The 25,316-nt window shown below is 43.7% G+C and overlaps 1 protein-coding gene across 1 annotated transcript in view; it reads left to right on the top strand.

Moving 5' to 3' along the window:
* sgip1a (SH3GL interacting endocytic adaptor 1a) overlaps positions 1-25,316 on the top strand; it is a 213,855-nt gene that overhangs the window by 43,449 nt on the left and 145,090 nt on the right. The window contains exon 2 of the mRNA XM_078561770.1: positions 17,793-17,856. Coding sequence (XP_078417896.1) covers positions 17,793-17,856 — 64 coding nt within the window. The remainder of the gene's footprint in view (positions 1-17,792; positions 17,857-25,316) is intronic.

Below are 25,316 nucleotides of genomic sequence, written 5' to 3'. Positions count from 1 at the left end.
CTACAAGAAGCAAAATCATTTCGTCCACAAGTGCTTGGCCAGAAAAAAACAAAATAAGCCAACAAAGAAAGTCACTGCAGAGATATCGCCAGACGAGTCTGATGACACGACTACACATGATACAACAAGGTTGGTTCCGTCAAGTCTATAGGAGACAAATAGTTTGTAATTATTACAATGATGACCCCAGAAGGAGTGTCAACAAATAAGCATTATCAGATAGACACAGGTGCGTTATGCAACATCATGACCTTCAGAGACCTGTGCAAAGTAGCTGAACATGGCAATCCAAAAATGAAGCCCTCGAAAGTAAGGTTGAGGCTATATGATGGCACGATACTCATGCCAAGAGGACAAATGAGTCTGAAAACCCAATGCAATGGCAAGAAGGGAGATCTGGAGTTCCAGGTCATAGATGGGATGCAACAGCCACTCATCTCAGTCTAAGGCTTGGACTGGTAACCCTAAATGTGCCAACAGAGATTTACAACGTGTCATAGCACACAAAGCCATTGATGGCAGAACAGACCCTAGAGGAGCACAAAGATGTTTTTACAGGATTGGGATGTCTACCTGGAGAATATCATCTAGAAGTAGATGAGAGTGTAAGACCAATTCAGCACCTGCCGAGAAGAGTTCCAGCTGCCCTCAAGTCAAACCTAAAAGACAAGGTAATCAAAAAAGTGACAACTCCTACAGACTGGATTAGCAGCATAGTACCAGTGAAACAATCTGGAAAGCTGCGAATATGCTTAGAACCAAAGGATTAAAATAAAGCACTGAAGAGATCTCACTACCCCATGTCAACCATCAAAGGAATTTTACCACAACTTGCCAAGGCAACAATATTCACTACCCTAGGCGTGAAGGATGGTTACTGGCAAGTGAAGCTGGATGAGATCAGCAGTCCTTCAACAACATTCTCAACGCAGTTCGGGAGATACAGATGGTTGCACATATCGATTGGCATTTCCACCACTCCAGAATAGTATCAATGCAGACAGCATGAGATAGTTAGTGATCTTCTTGGCATGGAAGCCCTCGTGGATGATCTACTAGCCCATGGATGTGGAGACACACCAATGGAAGAATTCATAGATGACCATGATCAGAATCTAAAGTGACTGCTAGAGAGAGCTCGCCAGATGAATCTGAAGCTGAACATGAAAAATTTCCAACTGAAAATGCCTGAAGTTAAGTACATACGTATTGACGGCAAAATGGTCATCGCCTGGATCCTGACAAGGTGAGAGCTGTGGCAGTGGTGCAGCGACTGACAGACATGCAAGAAGTGCAACGATTTGTTGGATTTGTGAACTATCTAGCAAAATCTTTGTTTAATTTTCAGCAGAGTGTGAACCATTATGGAATGGGCCAAGGAGATGCTCTGGTATTAGGGCACAGAACAAGAAGCAGCGTTCATTAAAATCAAGCAACTAGTGACGGCAATGCCAGTGTTGAAGTACTATGATGTCAATAAAGAAGTCACCTTGCAGTGTGACACCAGCGAGACAGGTCTGGGAGCAACTTGGATGCAGCAAGGACAACCGGTCGCATTTGCACCCAGGGCACAAATGCAAACGGAAGGACACTGCACTCACATTGAGAAAGAGTGTCTGGCTATCGGTTTTGCTTGTGAGCATTTTCATTAATACTTGCTTGAGAGAGACAAAGTAACAGTGGGGTCCGACCGCAAGCCCCTTCAGAGCAATTTTCACAAACTGCTACTATCTGCTCCAAAGCAACTGCAAAGAATGTTACTTCGCTTACAAATATATCGTCTGAACGTGACATACAAGCAAGGGAAACAGATGTATATCGCAGACATGCTGTTGAGAGCAGCATTCTCCAAGAAGAAAGTTGAGAATGCTACAACAGAATGTGACATCTTCCAGATGAAGCAGCAGTTGTACATGAACTGGGAGCCATCAACTCAGCAGAGCATTGAATTTGACAGACAAGCGCCTTGCTCAAATCAAGCCAATTACCCAACAAGATGCAACTTTACAAGTGCTACAGGAAGTGGTGATGAAAGCATGGCCTGAGAGAATCAAGGACACACCTGTGGTCACAAGAGCTTATTAGGCATACCAAGATGAATTGACAACCCAAGATGGCATCTTGTACAAAGGAAATAGAGTCATTATCCATAAGGAGATGAGAGGAGAGATGCTGAAGCTTATCCATGCAATCCATCAAGGAATTGAATCAATTCTGAGAAAAGCAAGAGATGTGCTCTACTGGTCAAACATGAGCATTGAAATTAAAGACCACATTGGCCAGGTCAGTGTGTGTAACAAGTACCAAGCTAAACAAGCTAGAGAACCGTTGTTGACTCATGGCATCCCAGACCGGCCATGGATGAAGCTGAGAGTAGACCTTTTCACTTTGGCAGGAACTGATTATCTTGCCACCATAGACTACTGGGAGTTAGACCAGCTGACTTCAATGGAGACCAGTGAGATAGCAGAATGCAGTACGGCATTCCAGACACTATGCTGAGTGACAAAGGCCATCAGTTCACAAGTGGAGAATTCAGCCGATTCACAAAGGATTTAGAAATTCAACACTACACATTGTCTCCGCACTATCCCCAGTCGAATGGAAAGGCTGAGGTGGCAGTAAAAATCGCCAAAGCACTTGTCAAGAAATCGAGAAAATCTAGCACTGATGTATACAAGGCGATCCTTGACTAGAGAAACACACCAACTGAAGACATGGAACGTAGCCTTGTCCAGAGACTGTCACACTGCATGCAAACTACTCTTCCAATAGCAAAACAAGAAGTAGTAACATACATTAGTGAAAAGATCAAGATGAAATGACAGAAAACCAAATTTCAGTTTGAAAAGACTGCCAAACCATTGCCAGAGCTGAGAATTGGAGAGCCAGTCAGAGTGCAAAACTTCAACACACTCAACAGGAGTCAGCCCATGTACATACATGGCACGTGCATAGAGAAATTGTCACCTTGATCGTACGCAGTGGAAATGAATGGCCAAATATACCGGCACAACCGCAGGCTTATGTGAACAATTAGCAAAGCTGTTTCTTCACAGCAATTGGGCAGTAAGGAAGAAGAGAACACACCAGCTTTACTGGGTACAGAAGTACCGTCAATCCCAGAGGTCCATGAGTCCCCAACAACAGCAATGGAATGACAACAGTCACCAAGGCAATAAGTGCCATGGGAACTATACTCTCCGGACAAGGAACATCACCCAGGCAAACAGCCAATGTCAATGTGCACGGGTACCATTAAGAGACCCGCACGGTTTAAAGACTTTGGGCAGAATTTTTGGGTAGTTGGGCGGGTGCCGCTGCTCATGAGCGGCCCCCGACTGCAATTTCATGCTGGCTGGCCAATCATCAGCCAGCCAACGTGAAGCGCGCGATGGGAAGCTCAGTGCTGCCGTGGTGGAGGTGGGAGGAGGGCAAGCGCTGAAGTCTGCGCAGGCGCAGGGGAGTGCGTACTGAAAGCTCCCTGAAGGCAGAGAGCTGCCTCAGGAGCTGAAGAATTTTGAAATCAAAAATAAAGATTTTGAAAATCTGAAAAAAATGTCTCCACATTGGACTCACTCACATGAACATAAACATAATAAAAATTATGTGAAAACATTTTTTTAAAACTAATGTCGGAAACCCCATCCCACCCGTGGTTGAGGGTTCCTCAAAAATGCAAAGGCCACCTGTCTGATTCACCAGTGAAAAATCTGTCTCAATTAATACTTTAATCGCCTTAATAGGACCCTTAATTGTTGGTTGGTACGTGGCCGACTCTTGGGCGCGGCCACCAACTGAAATATCGTGCAAGTGCACGATGATGTCAGGATGCTTGCCTGACGCCATTGCGTGTTATTTCATGCTCGAGCGTGTTGGGCTTGCACCCACATGCTGAGCAGAAAATCCTGCCTATGTGTGCAATGCATGTGCAGAGACTAAATAGTGGAGCAAACAGTTGTCACTGCATGAGAACAGTGGGTATATAGTGGGTAACTTGGGCAACTCTCAGTCACATAAGATCGTGCATGAAATTGTGTCTTTTGTTCATTGGGAAAAAAGGGCAAATTTACATCTTTTTTAATATGAGAAAGGGGATGCTTGTATCTTTTTTTTAAATATGAAAAAGGGGATATTTGAGTTTTGGAATTGCAATGCTGCGCTGACTAACTGGCTTACCGTAGCCATGTGACTATGCTATGAGGCTGCCTCTGGGGGCAGGCATCTTAAGATCAGTTCAATAAAGGCTCTCACTGAGTACACACTGAGGAAGTATAGCTGTCCTTATACATGAAGCAGCGCCCCTCACACTTTCCCTCCTGAGGCCTGAATGGGGTAACCTGCCGGGTTTCTGCTCCATCACTTACCTCCTCCCACTTTAGTAGAAGGATCTGTTACATTAACGGTTAACCTGGGACTGAGCACACTGGTGATGTAAGAAGGCACCTGACCTAGAGCTTAAGTCAGTAGTGTAGGGCTAGGTAGCAACATGTAAGGACACGCCATGGAGCCATTTCCACCTGTACTCTCTACTGTAAGTATGTACATAGTACAGTAAAGTTAATAAAACTTCTTATTAACTTCTACAAGATGCTTAACGGTGTCTAAGCAGTACAAAACACGCATAATGACAACCCAACAAAACACCCACTAACCGCAAAATTGCAGCCTTGTGGAAAGCAGCTATTAAGTGGCCAATTGACTACTTAAGGACCACAACTGGGCCAAGGATGGTGGGCCACCCTAGAACTTGCCCATCCTGTGTAAAATTTTAAAGAGTTAGGGGTCGGGGAGATAGGCAGCAGAAAGACCAAATGGGAATATCATGGGACCCCTGCCTGCAAACATGTCAGTGGGGACCTCTAAAATTCTGCCCTTTAAATGGTGAGAGAGCAAAGTGGAGAATTAGAATGACAGGCCATTGGAAGCTCAGGATCATGCGTATGGGCTGAAAAGAGGTGTTCCACAAACGGCCACCCAATCTGTGTTTGGCCTCTCAGTTTAGGGGAGATCACAATGTGAACAGCTGGAATGCTGAAAGGTGAGGGAAGGGGAAAATGGGTTTGGTGGTGGCAGAAATGACAGATTCGTTGAATACTGAGGCTTGAGGATGAAAGATGAGGACAAGGGAAACACAATCATGGTTCTGGGAGGGAGGGAAGGCGTAAGAGCAGAAGTGCGGAAAATGTGGCACACGGTCAAGAGCCCTGTCAGCCACGGTTAGGGGGGATATGCTTGGTTCAGGAAAAAAGAAGACATCTCAGAAACACTGGTGTGGAAGGTTGCATCATTGGAACAAATGAGATGTTGGAACTAGGAGAATGGAATGGAGTCCTTACAGAGTGTGAGGAAGTTCTAAAGGGACCATTCCCTCCATCATACCCTGGTTCAATCCTCAATTACCCCCAAAATCCTGTCCTTTGCCCTCGGCACCTTTCCATGTAAATGCAGGAGGTGTAACACCTGCACTTTTAATCCCCTCCTCACTGTTCAAGGCCCCAAACTCTCCTTCAAGATGAACCAATGATTTATGTGTACTTCTTTCAATTTAGTCTATTGTATTCACTGCTCACAATATGATCTCCTCTGGTGAGACCAAATGCATATTGGGCGACCACTTGCAAAGCACCTCCCTTCAGTCTGCAAATATGACCCTGAGCTTCTGGTGGCCTGACATTTTAATTCTCCACCTTGATCTTACACTGACATCTCTGTCCTTGGCTTGCTGCACCATTCCAATGATGCACAACATAAGCTTGAGGGATAGAAACTCATCTTTCCATGAGGTACTTTCCAGCCTTCCGGACTCAACATTGATTTCAACAATTTCAAACCATTAGCTCAAGTCCCTCTATTTTGTTTCCTTTTCTTTGCATGTTTTATTTTTTCTCTTATTTTCACTTCCAGACAGTAACACACCTGCTCTGGTCACATCTTTTGTTTCTTGCTCCATCTCCAATCCCTCTGACCCTGGAAGACCAACTCATTGTCTTCCAACTCTCCTGTCTTTCACCCTATCACAGACATTCTTTTTTGCCCTTGTGTCACCCACCCCTTGCTCAAAACATTTGTAACTTTTCCCAGGTCTGATGAAAGGTCATCAACCTGAAGTTAACTCTGTTTCTCTCTTCACAGATGCTGCCTGACCTGCTGAGTAGTTCCAGCATTCTTTATTTTTCAGATTTCCAGCATTCGCAGTATTCTACTTTTCAACTCCCTGTCATCCACTCACCGAGGAGATCCACTGTTCAATTGATTTTAAAAAGCTGTTGTAACGCAACTATTTGGAAAAGATATGGGAACATAAATACTTAATGCAGGGTATATTTTGAAATCTGGAAATGCCAGTGATAGAGATGTCAGTTCCACAAGAACTTATTTTAATAGGTATATTTCTCAATTTAACATGGCTGTTGAGACACCTTCAGAAATGCAATGCTTCATTGAATATGTTAATATAATTTTCAAGCTCTAGAGACAGGAGAGAGTGCAAGAATTTGCTCTTGGAAGGAGCAGTTAGGTGAAATTTTTTAGGTGTGCGGCCTAACTTTATACAGTAAATGTAATGACACTTACATACGGTTTGCAATTGTTATGTGACCATTTCTCATGTGATCAAACCTTCAGGACTCTGTCCAACCAGAGTTGACAATACTATGCCTGAAACCGGTGGGAATAATCAACAGGTGCCAAATATCATAAAAATTTCACAACAATTAAAATAAAAATGTTCTCCATTTGCTGACCTTTGGCAAAAAGGCCGGGGAAACAGATGTTGAAAAATCTTAATTTGCCAAACTAATCACAAGAATAGAGATTATTATACCTTTAACTTCCCATTGTAGATTGCATCTTCAAAATATTTCTTATCAAAGTTCCATATTGTAGGTTTTAAATTGATATGAAAAATCCTATCAGATTGTTTTTAAACTAGCTGAGACAATACGGGGTCAACCCATCCTTTAGTTTTGCAGTGCAGTTTTGCAAGGGTTATGGAGGCATCACATTATAACATGGAGGCTGAGAGTGAATTGTATCTGTCAGGACTGTCAGATCTGTCAAGTGATCTGTAATATGGGATGATCAGGATAATTAAGGAGAAAGTAAAATTCATACCCTCACTTCAAAAATATAAAAAATTTGCACAGCTTTTTCTTTATGATAATCCTGGGTTCTGGACTTAATCCTTGAGTAAGTGTTCAATTGTTTCTCTCTTCCCACTCCCACACAGTTACCACTGATATCCCCAAGGACTTATCCTTGAACCCCTCCCTTTTTCTCATCTAAATGTTGCCCCTCAGCGACATCATCTGAAAGCACACTGTTAGCTTTCACACGTACGCTGAAGATACGAAGTTTTACCTCAACCCTTCAATTGTTTCTGAATTGTCAGACTGCTTGGCCAAAATTGATTGGCACTCTATCCACCATCTTCAATATCCGCTCCCTCCACCACCAACACACAGTGGCAACAGTGTGTACCATCTACAAGATGCACTGTAATGACTGACCAAAGCTTGAGTATTGCTGAAAAAAGCGACATGTCTAAGTTTTTCCTCTTGCACTCATCAGGACACTCGCAAGAATACCAATATAAGGGGGAAAACAACAATTTATACAGTATGTGAAGAGAGTGCTGATTGGTTGGCAAGTGGCATTGCCTTGGTGAATGCACTACTGTGCACCATTGATGGTGACTGACAGTTAACTGCCAAGCATTGTTTGAAATTTAAACCAGGCAGTTTGACTGTGATTTGTCAAGGCATTGCCCTGAAGAATGAGTCGGGAAGAGGGCGGGCAAAGATGTCACTGCAGTGCGAATGAGTGCTGTGAAAGAGTTCCCTGAAGGCAGACAGGGAGCTGCAGACCTTCAAATGTTTAAATAAAGGAGTAAAAAGCTGCAATAAAAATGTCAATGCATCACAATCAAGCACCTGAAAGCATTCCTCATAAAAATGCTGCCCCCAGATATTTATTTATATTTTAATTCCTAACAGAGATTTCATCTTACCCTTGAATGAGGTTTGATGAAAAATGCAAAGCCCGCCTGGCCGATTTGCCTGTCCGCCAAATGTAAGGTTGGATGGGCCATGAAAAATCGCAGGCAATTGCGCTGTTAATGAACCTAAATACCCTCTTAAATGTTGGCGGGCGCACTTCCGACTTCTGCGTGCACACCTGCCGAGTGAAATATTGCGCGAGTGCGCAATGACGTCAGGACACTCACCAGACATCATCCCGCGTGATTTCACACCTGATCGGGCCAGGTGCGTGCCTGCCCGCGAAGGGTAAAATTCTGCCCATGCAGGATAAATTGTTGTGTTTCCCCCCCTATATTCTTGCGAGTGTTCTGATGAGTGCAAGATGAAAAGGTCAGACATGTCTCTTTTTTCAGCAATACTCAAGTTCTGTACTACCAAATGACTATTTGTATCATCAAGGCTCCTTCGACAGCACCTTCCAAACCCTCAACTTCTACCACCTAGAAGGACAAGGGCAGCAGATGCTTGGGAACACCATGATCTGCAAATTCCCCTCCAAACCACTCACCATCCTGATTTGGAAATATATCATCATTCCTTCACTGTCACTGCGGGTGTACCTATACCACATGGGCCGCAACAGCTCAAGCAGGCAGCTCATCACCATTAGGAATAGGTAATAAATGCTGGCCTAGCCAGCGACGCCCACGTCCCATGAAAGAATTTTTAAAAAATGATTGACAGAAATTTCTTCCAACTGAATATTGGGAAGATCATAGACATTGGGCAGAATTGTCCCAGATTTGCACAAAGGGTGGTGGCGGGCGAGAAAAAGTTGTTTTATCTGCCAGCTGCAATGGCGGGTTTTCAGGCTGTACCATCCCATTCCCGCCCTATTAATTATGCAACCACAAGAAAGATGCCATCTCGCTGGCAGGCAGCCTCCAATTTGCCCACCATGCCGTTACCTCACTGCTTCCTCACGCAGGGTGCCATGTTTAAACTGTTGCCGTGTGCACAGTTGTCAATGCTTGGAGTCCAGGACTGCTCTGATGAAGACATAGCCCCAAAAGCCTAGAAGAGTGCAGCCCCCCGATTCAGTGACGCATCCCTAGGACACCTTCTGGGCATCATGGAGGCCTATTGCGATGTCCTCTACAATCATTCAGGCTGCAGGAGGCCCATCAGTCTCATCACTCCAGCTTGGGAGGTGGTGGCAGAGGTGGTCAGTGCCACTGCTGTGCACAAGAGGTCGGCCATCCAGTACAGAAAACGGGTGAATGATCTCACCCATGCTGCTAGGGTAAGGCAACCGTCTTATCATTCTACACTCACACATTCACAAGGCCATCACACATTCACTGGCATCTCACTCACTGCCAGCTCAAGGGACATCACACTCACTCTCTCACACACACCCTCACATGTCCATCTGGCCTCATCTCCTCTGGAGACTGCCTCCTCAGCCCTCACCATCTTGAGGCCACTTGCACAGATCAACATGTGCCCCCACACACATCCTGGGATATCCCCCTTCCCTAGTATAGCTCTCGCCATGCAACCTCATGGCAGTGTGAAATCAATTTTTGGCCTTTTTGCCATATTGTTCTCCCCCTGCCCACCATGACAACGCCAATGGGGTTGGAAAATTCTGGCCATTGTCTTCAGTCACTGTCAAAAATGCTGTCCCCTTGCCACTGACTCCGTCCCTCTTCCTGGCAAATCTCTAGCAACCTTGGTGTCACATTTGACCCTGAGATGAACTTCAGACCACTTATCTGTGTCAGTAGTGAGACAGCTTACTTCCACCTGCACAATAGCCTGACTCTTTTAGTTGCCTCAGCTCATCTGCTGCTGAAACTTTTATTCATGCCTTTGTCACCTCTAAACTTTGACTGTTACAATGCTGGCTGGTCTCCCACATTCTACCCTCTGTAAATTCAACTTTATCCGAAACTTTGCTGCCCCTATCCTTACTTGCATCAAGTCTTGCTCACCCATCACCCCTATGCTCATTGACCTACCTTGACACCTGGTGAAACAAAACCTCAATTTTAAAATTCTCATCCCCTCTGCGGCCTCACCCCTTCCCTATCTCTATAACCACCTACAATCCTCCAAGATCTCCTTTTTTGCGATGTCAGCATCGCTGGCAATTGCCAGCATTTGTTGCCCATTGCTAAATGCTCATGAAAGGGTTAGGTGAACTGCCTGCTTGAACCATTGTAGTCCATGTGATGCAAGGGCCAAAGTGGATAGTGAACTACCCTGCGCCCCTACAGTGTGATGGGTTTAACTTTAATGCGATAACACAGGAATGATGTCAGTGCAGTGGGCTGGGCCGGAGCTGAGAATTGGGTTGGGTGGAGGTTGGGGTTCAGTCTGCTGCCGAGCACTCACAGAAACCGCCCCCAGCAAGTTGGGGTACGGGGAGATAGAGGATCAAGATACTCTTGCTTCTCCTGACCCACAGCTTCCAAAAGTAAAGAAAAACATTTGACTCCACTTCTTTTGGCCTGGATGATGTCTGCTACCAGCCTCCGTGGCAAGTTTGAAACAATGCAGCCTGTGATTAAAATGACGTCTGAATCCTGATGATGACATTCTATTTACACACCGCTTCCACAGTGGTAATCGTCCTGTCTTTGTAGTCAAGGGGGCTGATTTGATTGCTGCTAGGCCTGTTGCTTTCTTGATTCCTTCATACATCCCTCTAGCATCCCCAGATTCAGCAGCAGATTGTATGCTGTTGCAGAATTTCAACCAGTATTGATTGACGCAGCTCTAAGCAGTCTGCTGAGACTTGATTCTGGCAGTTCTGAAAACATCTGGGGACTTGCCTGTAGTTCATGAGGGTTCTCCTCGTGGTTTCAGTAACTGGCTCCATTTTAATCCAATAAGCCTCAAACCATTAGTCAGAAGCTACACACCAGGGAGTGGTCAGTGTCACAGTCAGTGCTGTGAGAGCTACAACTGATGAAAGCACTGTTGAGGGTGATATGTCTGGTGATGATGAGATCTAGCTGGTGCCAGTGGCATGATCTCGGATGTCCCCAGGACACCTTGTGGCACAGCTTAGTTTGGAAGTAGCTGTTTGTCTCACAGAATTCATGGTAGCAGCATAGGTCCAGTAACCTCTGTCCATTTTCGTTTATCTTGCCAATTCCCTGGTGCCCCGTGCACATTGACCAAGCTGTATAGTTGGTACCCACCCTGACGTTGAAGTCCCCTAGAAGGTACAGTCCCTCAGTGCTGGGAATTCTGTTGATAGCAGTGTCAAATGCCTCATAGAATTGACCCTTGTGTGTGGAGGTGCATGTCTGGGCGTAGATGCACGTGAGGTTAACTGGGCCCATGCTTGTTGACAAGCGAAGAGTAAGAAGTCTCTCTGAGCCTTCTGTAGGGTTCAAGCATCGCAAGTAGAGTGGGGGGGTTTTTTCTGCGAAATCCCCATGCTGATGTGTTACCTCTCGAGTTTTCCCCTGCTGGAAGAATGTGTAGTGTTTCTCTTTATGTATCAACTCTGAGTGAGCCTAGTTTCTTGCAGCTTAGCAATGTCCATGTTGAACCTTGTAAGTTCTTTGTCAATCACAGCTGTCTTGCATCATCAACTTGCAGAAGGCCAGGACACATGGTTCTTATGTTCCAGCTTGCAAAGTGAAATACTAGCGGCTTCTTTGCTGAGGTTATCTTGCCTGGTGCATAGATTAGCAACCCGCCTGTTGAGAGATGCCACTCTAAGCTCCAAGCACCCATTGAAGCAAGCAGGTTGATGGATACCATTTGTTTATATGTTGTTAGTAATTGTTGAATATAGATTCTTACCTACCCTTCCTTCTCTTAACTTTAACCTGAAGTGGCTTGCTGACATTTAATCAAAGTATTGCGATTCATGTTGTTCTTTCAGGATCAAGAGTCTAATTCAATTGAAATAGCAGTGATAAGTCTAGCACATTCACAACTCATGAGCAGAGGATTAGGATATTTGACGCAGGTAGTCATACTTTTGTAGTAGTAAACAGCCTTGTTGGTGTTATCATTTTTTAACTGAGAAGCCTAGGTTAAGAACTATAGAGAGATATAGTGCAACACATGACCAAGGTCAAAGAGAAGACAGGGTAAAATAAAGGGTTTTTGACATTAATCATTAGCTTTAATAACTGTTGACTGTAGGCTGAAGGGCATAAAATGTTTTAACATTTCGTAACTGAGTTAGAGTAAGACAGAATCTAATGAGTCATGATTTTAATAAAGTGAGGACCAGCAAGCAGAGAATGTAGGTGTGTTTAATAGGGAAATGTTCACAGGAGTAATGATGCTGGTAATATGGACAAGATAGAGAGATAGTCCTGGCTATTTTCTAAATGTTTATTGGCTAATTCCTTGTATAGTGTTAAATAGAAATACTTCAGTATTTGATGAAGTAATTGCACTAATATTGGATTTTTAAAAATTACTCAGTAGCAGATTAATGAATTTATAGAAAATACCGTACATCAGAACAAAGTAGGAAAAGTCAGCAGCATCAGGTTATCTTTTGTTTTGATTTCTCCAGGCGTTCCTCATGCTGATTTTTTTTCTTAAACCTGTATCTCTGTCATTCTGCAACTATATTGTCTACCACTCTTTTGTCATTAAGGGCAATTTAACTCTGTGTTACAGGGTTTCCTCATTGTTACATATCCTTTTCCCTGTCCTTTTCTCTCTCGACTCATTTATTAATTTTCCTATCTTTCATTTCTTTTTCTCACAACTCATTTACTATCTCTGTTCCTGTATTTCTCTTTATCTGCCCATTCAACCTCAATGTCCTCATCACTTCCTTTTTGTTTATTTTGCACTTTTCTTGACTTCAACTCATTTAATTTCTGAGTTTACGCTGGAGGTCCCATGTTAATTCCCCTACCTCTCCCTTCTGTACAGAAATAGAGGACTAACACTCAGACTATTGTTACTTGATGACTTCCATGCTTCTCTATACATGCCACTGCTACAACCAATCTCATTAAGATGCCTACTGACCTGTCTAAGTGAGGTTAGTGATTAAGAATGTAAATGTGTTGGAGGCGGTTCAGAGGAAGTTTACTAGATTACTACCTGGAATGAGTGTGTTGTTTTATGAGGAAAGGTTAGACATTCTGAGCTTGTTTCCACTGGAGCTTAGAAGAGTGAGGGGTGACAATTGAAGTATATTAAACCCTGAACGGCCTTGACAAGGTGGACGTGGAAAGGATGTTTCCTCTTCTGGGCGAGTCCAGAACTAGGGGTCACTGTTTTAAAATTAGGGATTGCCCTTTTAGGACAGAGATGAGGGGAAACTTTTTCTCTGAGGGTTGTGCGACTTTGGAACTTTGCCTTCGAAGGTGGTGAAGGCGGGGTCATTGAATATTTTTAAGACAGAGGTATATAGATTCTTGTTAGGCAAGGGAATGAAAGGTTATTGGAGGTAGATGGGAATGTGGAATTCGAAACACAGACAGATTATCCATGATCTTATTGAATGGTGTAGCAGGCCCAAGAGGCCGAATCGCCTACTTTTGATCGTATTACGTATGTTCATATGACCCTCCGTAAAGTCGTTAAATACTTCTCTTCCATTTGATTATTAGCATTGTCCAAGCGAGTCAAAGCCAACCTTCACCATTTTTTGACCTCAAAGTAGCCGTGACAACAATATTAAGCATTCATAAGACATCTCTATTGTTTCATTAATGACTTGCTTCACAAAGATTGCCACTTGTCTTGCACACTGCTAAATGTCAGATTTTACAACAGGCTGTTTTGTTCACTCATCTCTTGCACTATTACGCATGTGGAATCAAATATCTATTCAATATGTATTGTAACACTTTCTACTGGAAATTGACACCTCAAAGACCTGTATTCCAAGGCAATCACAAAGGGAATTCAATATACCTGACCTTTGCATTGTAGTTGCTGCCCTCAGAATCCATGCTTCATGCAACCTTACCTATCCTCCTCACTAAATACTTATAGCACAATATCTGTATCTGGGACACTGCTTTCTACAAGGGTGGGTGATGACAATTGTGTTTTGGATGTTCCTCTATTGTTAAACACTGGATCCTCTGCTCTTCATAGAGAGTAGATAAGACAGTATTAATTCCTCAGAACACTTATCCCTTTGGGTATTGTGATTTTAGTGAAGGAAAACTTTGCACAGTGTGTACGAACATGTTAATATAATACATGATGCAAAGTATAGAACAAATGATTAATATAGTACATACTAATTGGTCCACATTCCCCTCCAATTTCTGGGAACTAGGTGCCCTCAAGAGGCAGCTCCTGTACTAATTCCACTATTTTTTTCTTTGTGTGTGGAGAAATACCACATTCCCTGCTAATTATAATTAATGTGATTCACAGGGATTGGATCAACTCCCACAAGTACATTGACAACGCACAGCTCCACCTCTCTCGAGCTCCTACCTGCCTCTGTGCTCCTGCACTGCTTGTCTGATATCCAGCCTGAGGTGAGCTGCAATTTGCAACTCACCAAGGCTTCTTCAGCAACATCTTTCAATTCTGCAACCTCTAACACCTAGAGGGACAGAATTGCCTTCAAATTCTCCTGGAAATCTCACACTTTCCTGACATACCCATATATCACCAGTTCTGCATTTTTGCTGGGTCAAAATCCTGGCGCTCCCAATTGTGGGGTCCTCTTCACCACGTGGACTGCAATGGTTCAAGAAGAAGGCTCATCACCATCACCTGAAGGGCAATTAGGGATGGGCAGTAAATGAAAGTTTTGCCAGCAAGTTACATCCTGCAATTTAAAAAAATTCCTGGGGCAGGATCTTTAGGACGGCGAGTGGAGGGCGGGGCCCGCTCGCTGACGCGTAAAATGACGCGGGATGACGTTGGGTGGAACTCCCGACATCACCCTGCGTCATTTCAATTTTCAGGTCGGCGGGGCCGCAGCCGAGTCAGCTGTGCGCCCGCCGACCTGTCAACAGCCTATTGAGGCCATTAATAAAACAATTGAGGTCATTGACAGGGCTGCCCATCCAACCTTAGGGTTGGCGAGCAGGCCCGGAGCCCTGGTGGGCTTAAGAAAAAGCACAAAACCTCATCCACGGTTGGGATGAGGTTTCATGAGGGTTTTTAAATATTTAACAAAGGCTAGAGTTAAAGTGATAGACATGTCCCAACTCATGTGACAGTGTCACATGAGGGGACGTGTCAGTGAAATTGTTTCTACATTTACCTTCAAAGTTTAAATTCTGAGCCGATCTTCCTGAGGCAGCACTTAGCCTCAGGGAGATCAGTGCGCTCTTTCGCGCGCATGTGTGAAAGAGCGCACTCTCAGCTGAGGGAATCCCACCCCCCACCCGCACAGGGAGAGCATAGCGCTTCCTGGCGGACATCACGCTGAGCGGGCCTTAATTGGCCCGCCCACTTAAAATGGTGGCATGTCCCCAATCGGGGGCGCCGATCAGAGGCGCACGTGCCCACGCCCACTCCTGCACTTTAAATTCTTCCCCTGAAGTTAAACATTGTGAAGACTGAAGCCATCATCTTAAGTACAAACTTGTATCCATGGCATTGATTTCATTCCCCTTCCCTGGCAATTTTCCAGGGCGGAATCAGACTGATCCAAATCTCAGCATTCTATTCAACCCTGAACTGAACTTCTGACCTCTTACATTCTCCACCATAAATACCACATAATCTTGCCTCAGTAAGGTTGCCTGTCTCTGGATCTGCCTTAGGCTGTTACCGTGGAAACCTTTATTGATGGCTTTGTCAGATACAGCTATTACAATGACCTGCTGGGTGGTTCCCCCCCAACCCCCATCCTTTATAAACAAGTTCATCCGAAACTTTGCTATATCCCACTCATATCCCATTACACAACAAGTTCCACTCAATCATCAACCCTGTTCTTTCTGATCTATACTGGCTCCCAAACCCTCAAAAATTCAAAACTCAAGCCTTTTAATGATAATTCTTGTGTAAAATCACTTCATGGTCTTGATCCTCCCTAGCTTTGTAACCTCCTCCAGCCCAACAGCCTTCCTCCAACAATCTGTTTTTCTGGCTCTAGCCTTCTGTGCCCTCTCTTTGCCCCACTATTGCTGGCCCTCATCCGCATGGGCCCTCATGCACTGGAATTTCCCCCCTTAAACCCTCTTCCTCTCCAGTTCATTATCTTCCTTTAAGGCTTTTCTGAAAAGCTGCCTCTTTAATCCAAGCATTTGGTAACTCCTGTTAATGTCTCCTTTTTATCTTCATGTACATCTTTGCCTGATTTGTGAAGTAGCTTGGAATATTGTTTTCTTTGTTAAAGACATTATATCACGTTGCTAACAATTCTATGAGAATAGAAATGTTTTTCTTACATATCAGTATAATAAGTCCAACTTCATTTTAAGATGGTGATATTTTTGCCATAGCTTGGGATCTTCAAAGTTTAATACTTCTTTAGTATCTCTCCCCTGTTAATCTCAAGTCAATTGAGGATATGGTGTGCTGCAAAACTCTTTGCCACATTCTGCTACTAATAATGGTTTGTCCTCATCTGCTGACCCAACTACATCTTAAATAATTCATTACTCTTCTCAAAAAGCCAGTTAGTTAAGACTTTCATATCCTGGTTATTGAAGTATTCTTTCTTTTACACACGATTACAAAGGATATACAACACAGAAGCAAACCATTTGACCCAACCAGTCTATGCTGGCATTTATGCTCCACTCAAGTCTCCTCCCATCTTTCCTCATCTAAATAATCTATTGTAACCATTTTTTCCCTTCTTGCTCATCTGCTAGTCTAGCTTCCTCTTAAATGCATCTACATTATTTACTTCAACTACTCCCTGTGGTAGCGAGTTCCAAATTTTCACCACTCCTTGGGTAAAGAAGTTTCTCCTGAATTCCCTATTGGATTTTGTGGTGACTGTCTTATATTGATGGCCTCTAGTTATGCTCTTCTGCGCAAGAGGAAACATTCTCTCTGTCTCCACTCTATCAAAATCCATCATAATTTTAAAGACATCTATTAGGTCGCCCCTCTGCTTTTTTTCAAGAGATAAGAGACCCAGCATGTCAATCCTTTCCTGATGTAAATAGCCATGCATTTCTGGCATTATCCCTGTAAAGCTTCTCTGCACCCTCTCCAGTAGCTCTACGTCCTTTGTATCAAATGGCAACCAAAGCTGTACAAAGTATTCTTAAGTATGGCCTAACCAAGTTTCAATACAAATTTAGCATAACTTCTCTACTTTTCAATTCTATCCCTCTAAAAATAAAACCTAGTGCTTGAGGTGAAAAATTGAGAGGTTTTCTTCTCTTAATCATACTCCAATTAGTGTGCGTGGACGTCAGGTGAGGGCTCATTGAACTTGGCAGTGATGGTCTCACAGCCAAATAGATTGCTAACACTCACTTGGATAAGTTTGTAGATGAGAGTGGAGCTTCTGGCTGCGAAAAATGATAATGCCTCCATTAGAGAAACAATTACAGAGAGAAACAGTGTGCTCATTTTAATGTCCAGATGCGAGTAATCATATATAAATATTTTCATGGATACACAGTTTTTTAACCAGATTCTTCATGATTTACATCCATCAATCGAACTTATAAAGTGCATGATCAATGAACCAGACCTCAAGCTGTATAGCACCTTCTCACTAGATATTGTTTTTTATTTTGACTGAAAAACACATTCCCATTGATCTTTCTAACATTTAGACTTTAATAATGCAACCCTATTTACAAATGATTCTGATATTTGATTCATCTTTAATCTCAGACTAAGAAACTTTATTTTTTATCTGAACAGGATTGAAAAAGCGAACAAGGAAGGCTTTTGGTATACGGAAGAAAGAAAAAGACACTGATTCAACGTAAGTGTTCAGTTTAAATAATTTTCTTCTGCAAGATTTACTTGTTGCGTCGTGTGATAATCAAGGTTCCGCTGCTGGCTTTATCTGTCAGTGGATAATTGTTCCAACCAGTTGAAGAGTCTAGGGAGTATGAAATATTATAAAGGGAGACATCTGTACATTTGTCAATGTCTTTCAGTTACCTCTTATTATGTTTTACACTGTGACTACAGGTAGCCTAGTTGCAGATCTTGATACTTTACTAACATAAATTATGGATACTTTACTAACATAAAGGGTGTTTAGGTGCATAGATCGTTGAAGGTGGCAGGACAGGTGGAGAGAGCAGTTAATAAAACATATAGTATCCTGGGCTTTATTAATAGGGGCATAGAGTACTAGAGCAAGGAGGTTATGTTGAATTTATATAAGGCACTCATTAGATCTCAGATGGAATATTGTGTACAGTTCTGGGCACCACATTATAGAAAGGCTGTGAACACATTGGAGAGAGTGCAGAAGAGGTTTACAACAATGGTTCCAGGGATGAGAGATTTCAGCTATGAGGATAGATTGGAGAGAAGAAAGCTAAGAGGAGATTTGATAGAGATGTTCAAAGTCATGAGGAGGCTGGACAAAGTAGATAGGGAGAAGCTGTTCCTGCTCATAAAGGATCAAGAACGAGAGGGCACGGATTTAAAGTGATTTGCAAAAGAAGCAAATATGACATGAGAAAAGTTTTTTTTCACACAATGAGTGGTTTGGGTCTGGAATGCACTGCCTGGAAGGTGTGTGGTGTGTGGTGGAGGCAGGTTAAATCAAGGCTTTCAAGAGGGCATTAGATGATTATTTGAATAGACACAATGTGCAAGGGTGTGGAGAAAAGGCAGGGCAATGACACTAGGTCATAATGCTCATTTGGCGAACTGGTGCAGACAAGATGGGCCGAACGGCCTCCTGTGCTGTTAAAATTCTGTGATTCTATGATAATGTTCCACCTTGGCGTCATGAATGAGTTTGATACATTTAAGTAGTTTCCCTCAATTTTTTAACATTAAAAGTGCTGTGGAAATAGAAGTTGCTGCTGTTGTTAAAGAGCTCACCAAAATCCATGGTGTCACAGTAGAATCAAAGTTACACATGGTCTGCTTCAAGGATGTCAATGGTCAGAGTATGTCAGCTTTTTATAGCAACTTAGCAATGTTGGGGCAATTTATCCCATTTTGCTATCTAACTTAATTTAGATGCAGGAGTTAGGTTTCTCCCGGGACAGGAATGATTCTATCATCAATTAATCGGGGTGTGGTGTTCAGACAGTTAGGATATATCAATTTCACAGGTTGCTGCTTCAAGCTGTGCAACTTTCTGAAGTGCGTTGGCTCCCAGGGCTTTTAGATCTCACAGACAGGGACAAGTTTTAGATCCTCCCCAGTGGAAACAGGGCTGTATTAGCCTGATAATGATAGGACACTGTCGTAAAAACCCATCTGGTTCCCCAACTGATATATTTTAGGGAAGGAAATCTGCTGTCCTCACTCAGTTTGGCCTACATGTGTCTCCAGATCCACATCAATATGGTTGCCCCTTAACTGCCCTCTGAAATGCAAACAGAAAATACTTGAAGTACTCAGCTGACCTGGCAGCATCCATGGAGAGTGAAACAGAGTTGAGGGCTGGAATCTTCTTCCGTGGTGAGTTTAATGGTGGTGGGGCATAATCAGGTGGAAGGGTGGGGGCCCCGCCATCTTCCCGCCTCTACCCCAATGAAGTCCGTTTCAGGGAGGCCCAGGATGGCATTCCCTCTCCCCCGCCACTTAAGGACCTCATCTCACCACCTCAGGTTGAAGGGTTTAAAATTGATAAGTAGGAGGCGGTATTGGATAGGCTGTCTGAAGTTCAAGTTGATAAGGCACTAGGACCAAATGAGATGTATCCAAGGATACTGAAGGAAGTGAGAATGGAAATTCCAGAGGGACTCACCATAATTTTTCAGTCTTCCTTTGAGTCAGAGGTGATGCAAATGTTACACCCTTGTTCAAAATAGAGTGTAAAGATAAGCCCAGTAACTATCAGCCAGTCAGTTTAACTTCAGTGGCGAGGAAGCTTCTAGAATTGGTAATTCCATGCAAAATGAATTGTCACTTGACAAATGTGGGTTAATTAAGGAAAGCCAGCATGAATTTATTAACATGTGTAACTAACTTGCTGAAATTCTTTGAAGTAACAGCAAGGGTTGATGAGGGCAATGCTGTTGATGTGGTATACATGGACTTCCAAAAGGCAGATGATAAAGTGCCACGCAACAGACTTGTGAGCAAGTTTATAGATCATTAAATAAAGGAATTGTAGCAACATAGATTTAAAAAAGACTGGTTGAGTAGTAGGAAACAGTAGTGGTTAATGAATGTTTTTCTGACTCGAGGAAGGTTTGTAGTGGAGTTCCCCAGGGGTCAGTGTTAGAACCCTTGCTCTTCCTGATATATATTAATGGCATTAGTCCTTGGTATATAGGGCACCATTTCAAAATTTGCAGATGATATGAAATAATGGAAGCATTATGAACTGTGAGGAGGATAATGTAGAACTTCAAAAGGATGTAGACAGATTGGTGGAATGAACAGACAAGTGGCAGATGAAATTCAATACAGAGAAGAGTGAAATGATTCACTCTGGTCAGAAGAATGCGGGAAAAGACTACAAAATAAAGGGTACAATTCTGAAGAGGGTGCAGGAGTGGAGGGACCTGGGTGTGCATGTCCATAAGTCGTTGAAGACAGATTGAGAGAGCAGTTAATAAAGTATACAGTAGGACTTTCTAAACTCTGGGTCATGAGCCTCATTGGGGCTGAGAGGGAAGAGTTTGGAGTTGCAATCTCAGAGGCAGCAATGGTGGCCATGGAGCTCAGACTGATTTCTAACAGCTGTGAGGCCCCTTTAAATCCTTGTGTTTATTTTTGCTGTTGGTGTAGCCTAATGGACTGATCTCTGAGGCACCCCCTGCCTCACTCAACAACTCTTAACCCAAATTTTCAATCTGGGTCACAGAAAGTCTGTGGTATTAAAATGGGACAACACCAGGAAAAAGTTTGGGAAGCACTGGCATATAGCATTCTTGGCTTAATTAACAGGAACATAGAGTACAAAAGCAAGGAAGTTATGTTAAATTTGGTTAAATTAAAAAACACTGGTTCAGCCTCAATTGGAGTATTGCATCCAGTTCTGGGCACTACACTTTAGGAAAGATGTGAAGGCATTAGAGAGAATGCACAAACAATTCAAGAGAATGGTTCCAGGAATGATGAAAGATAGACTGGAGAAGCTGAGACTACTTTCCTAACAGAAGAGAAGGTTGAGAGAAGATTTGATAGAGGTATTCAAAATCATGAGGGGTCTGGACAGAGTAGATAGGGAGAAACTGGCCCCACTGGTGGAAGGATCGCGAACCAGAGGGCACAGATTGAAGGTAATTAGCAAACCAAGTAATGGAGACATGAAGAAAAACTTTTTTATGCAGCAAGTGGTTAGAACCTGGAATGTACTGACAGTGTGTGGTAGAGGCAGTTTCAGTTGAGAAATCCAAAAGGGAATTGGGTTATTGTCTGAAAAGGAAGAATATGCAGGGCTATGGAGAGAAGACAGGGGAATGGCACTAGGTAAATTGCTCCCTTGGAGGGCTGACGCAGACAAGATGGCCCAAAATGGCCAACTTCTTCTAACAGGACTATAAGTGAACCTGTACCAGACGGACTGCGGCGGTTCGAGAAGGTTGCTCACCATCACCTTTTCAAGGACAGTTAGGGATGGGCAACAAATGTTGACCTTCCAAATGATGCCCACATCCCAATAAGGAATAAAAAGAAATAGTTGGCCCCTTAGGGGGGCGCCAATTGATATGATGGTAGATGGTTTCCCCCCTACCGCCCACAAAATTGCAGACAGCTGGAGGCGAACAGAGTAGCAGTGGGAAGGCCACTTGGGGGAATTTTATGTGCCCTGTTGCCTGCAAACCTGCTGGCAGGGACTATAAAATCCTGCCCCATGTACCTGTTGAATAAGGGCAAAAGCTGAGGTCCTCCTGCACTACACCCTGGGTCTCCTGGCCTCCCTGACTCGCAGTCACACCTTCATATCCCTGACCACTAATCAAATATGGACCATTTCCTAATCTAAGGGGTGTGACTGCCATCTGAATCAAAGTGTCCAGGTAACACTAATGCCCCACAATGTCTGCCCCTCAGACTTTGGCTCAATAACAGCTCTGAGCAGAAGCTCCTCAAGATACAGAATTTACTGCAGATATGATTGTCCATTGTATTGATGCTCTCTGCAAACACTCATGTGCTCAGTTAAGTGCATAAGAATGTAGGAATTAGGATCAAGAGTAGGCCATTTGGCCCTTCAATCTGATTGTGGCCTTGACGCCACTTTAATGCCTGCCACCACCACCACCCCCTATAACCCTTGACTCCTCTGTGAATCAAAAATCTGTCTGGCTCAGCCTTGAGTATATGAAATTACCCAGCCTCCACTGTTCACTGACAAAGAGAATTCCAATGACCCTCGGAGAGAAGAAAGTGCTCCTCATCTCCATTTTAAACAGGGGACCCCCCTTTTTCTTAAACTGTGTTCCCTAGTTCTAGATGCTTCCACAAGGGGCAACATCATCTCAGCATCTACCCTGTCAAGCCCCCTCAGAATCTTTTATGTTTCAATAATAACAGCTCTCATTCTTCTAAACTCCAATGAGTATAGGCCCAACTTGCTCAACCTTTCCTCATAAGACAAACTCCTCACCTCAGAAATCAGCCTAGTGAAGTGCTGAAGCGCTTCCTGTGCAAGTATGTTTCTCCTTAAATATGGTGGCCAAAGCTTTACACAGCAATTTAGGTGCAGTCTCACCAACACCCTTACAATTGTAGCAAGACTTCCCTACTTGTATACTCCACCCCTCTTGCAGCAAAGGCCAACATTCTGTTTACTTTCTTAAGTACTTGCTGTACCTGCATACTCACTTTATGGCCATAGTTTTACGACCCGAATGGGCGTGAAATTGCACGAGATGACATCAGACGAGTGTCCCAACGTCATCATGCACTCACACGATATTTCACTCGGCAGGCAGGCACAAAAGGCGGAAGAGCGCCCTCCAACAATTAAGTGGACAATTAAGCCCATTAACGCCCCAATTGTCAGCAAGTTTTTGTGGCCCGTCCAACCTTACGGTTGGCAGACAGGCCAATCAGCCAGGTGGGCGTTACATTTTTTATGAAACCTCATCCAAGGGCGGAATGAAATCTCTGTAAAATAAAAAAAAATCTGGGGACTGTTGATTTTATGAGGTCTGCTTTCAGGTGCTTGATTGTGCTGCATGGACATTTTTTGCAGCATTTTTGGGTTTTATTTTCTTATTGGCAGGTCTGCAGCTCCCTGAGACAGCTGTCTGCCTTCAGGTAGCCCTCTCGAAGCACTCACCCACGCCCATGTTGACGTCAGCACCCGCCCCCAACAGCAGCGCTGAGCCTTTCTCAGGACGCATTGCACGCTGGCTGGCCATTAATTTGCCAGCATAAGATCGTGGCTGGTGGCCGATCGCAGGCCGAAGCACATTTCGCATCTGCTTCTGGGCCGACCGATCACATGTGCCCGATGAGTGCAAAAGTCAGGCCTATGTGATTCATGTACAAGGACACCCAGATTCCTCTGTACTGAAGCATTCTGCAGTCTCTCTCCATTTAAACGATATTCTGCTTTTCTATTTGTCCTGCCAAAGTGGACAACCTCACATTTTCCCACATTATACTCTATCTGCCACATCATTGAAACACATCACCTACACTGTCACCCTTAAATAACTTTGTTTTATTTATTTAATTAATTAGTCTTGGGTATTTAATCTACCTGTCTTATTTTAATTTAGCCTTTTGGTAATTACTGATCATATTTCAAGTTTTAGGTAGATTAAATTACTTACTTATAACACAGGCCACTATGTGTATTGGAGACAAAAACAACACCTCCATCCCCCTCTGCCCCAATTCCCACTTACACCAATTTCCCAACTCTTTCACTTTGTTTATGATTCACTCACTTCTGTGACCAGGCTGTGCACCAGCAGATACTGTTTACTCTTATGCACCTTTTTGAGCCACATTCAAGTTGCGATGGGTGGAATCTTGTGTCTTTCCTCCATGGCGAGTTTGGTGGCTGGGGGCCATTTTATCAGGTGGGTGAGGACCCTGCCACCTTCCCACCTTACCCCAGTCCATGGCGGCTCAGCTCTTTCAACATTTTAATGGTTCCTGGCCTCTCATGGTAGCCTCATGAGCCTCATTATGCATTTTTGGATGGGTGCCCAGAAATCAATTAGACTGTTGAAAGGGCTGAGCCCAGGGGAAACATTGCATCATTGACAGCTCTGGCTTTCTGAACTCTTCTGTCAATTGCACAATGGTTATTTATAAAAGATAACGAGGTTTCAAGTATTTGCAGTTTCGGCTACTGATACTGTAAAGGGTCTGGACAACTGACTTTATTGGGCTGAAGTAAAAACGAGTTATTGTTAAGAAAGTGGAAAGTTATCAATGACTTTTTTTAAAGATGTTTTAATATACACCCTATGTCACCATAGGGTTCATTGGTTTTGTAGAGTGTATAGTGGGTGAATAGAAGTGCAATAGCTTAGCATAGGAGGCATGAGGGGCCATTGATGGGGGGCATATCTTGGCCTAGAGGGTATTAGGGGCCTTAGGGGCTGGCTGGTGGGACATACCTTGGCATGGGTGGCATGAGGGGCCCATAGGAGGTGGGTGGGAGTGCATGCCTTGGCTTAGGGAGCATGAGGGGAAATTTTTTAATTTACCCTTCAAAAGGTTCCCTCATGCAGACTATAGTTCATGGCATCTTGGAGGTGCCGTGAACCACAACTCTTTGAAATGCTGGTCCAACTCCATGAAAATTGCAGAGGAAGAGGACATGCCTATCCCTGCAATGGAGCCAGCCAGGTCAGGAGTACATGGTGTGGGCTTGCGATGTGAACCAGCCTGCACCCTTAAAAAGCTGTACTGAAAATTGGAAACCCTAAGAATGGGGTCAGGAATCCCAGAATCAGGTCCTGGCCACGATTTCACCCCTCCTCAACTCCATGAAAATCCAGCCGTGTATTCCCAAAGTCTGCAGCTGGAGACTTTGCCTAGTTTAAGAAGCGGGCCTTCATATACATATTACAGTCCTATTATTTATATCGGACCCCAATGACTACTTTGGGACTCAACTGAGTAGAGTGAGCGCCATGCACACTCTGCAGTTTCTGTTGGCACTCCAGCCTAAGTGAAAGCCTTGGAGGACGAAATCCATCATCACCTCCAATGTGCCAGATCAGCCTTCAGCCCACCGAGGGAAAGAGTATTTGAGGACCACAATCTCAAACCTGAGACTAAGGTCATGATTTACTGGGCAGCGTTCCTCTATGCGTCGGACTTGGA

This window comes from Cetorhinus maximus, chromosome 17, assembly GCF_964194155.1.
Source record: "Cetorhinus maximus chromosome 17, sCetMax3.hap1.1, whole genome shotgun sequence".
In the NCBI taxonomy this organism is placed as follows: Eukaryota; Metazoa; Chordata; class Chondrichthyes; order Lamniformes; family Cetorhinidae; genus Cetorhinus; species Cetorhinus maximus.
Note: the sequence above shows the minus strand (reverse complement) of the source record. Positions and strands in the feature narration are given on the sequence as shown.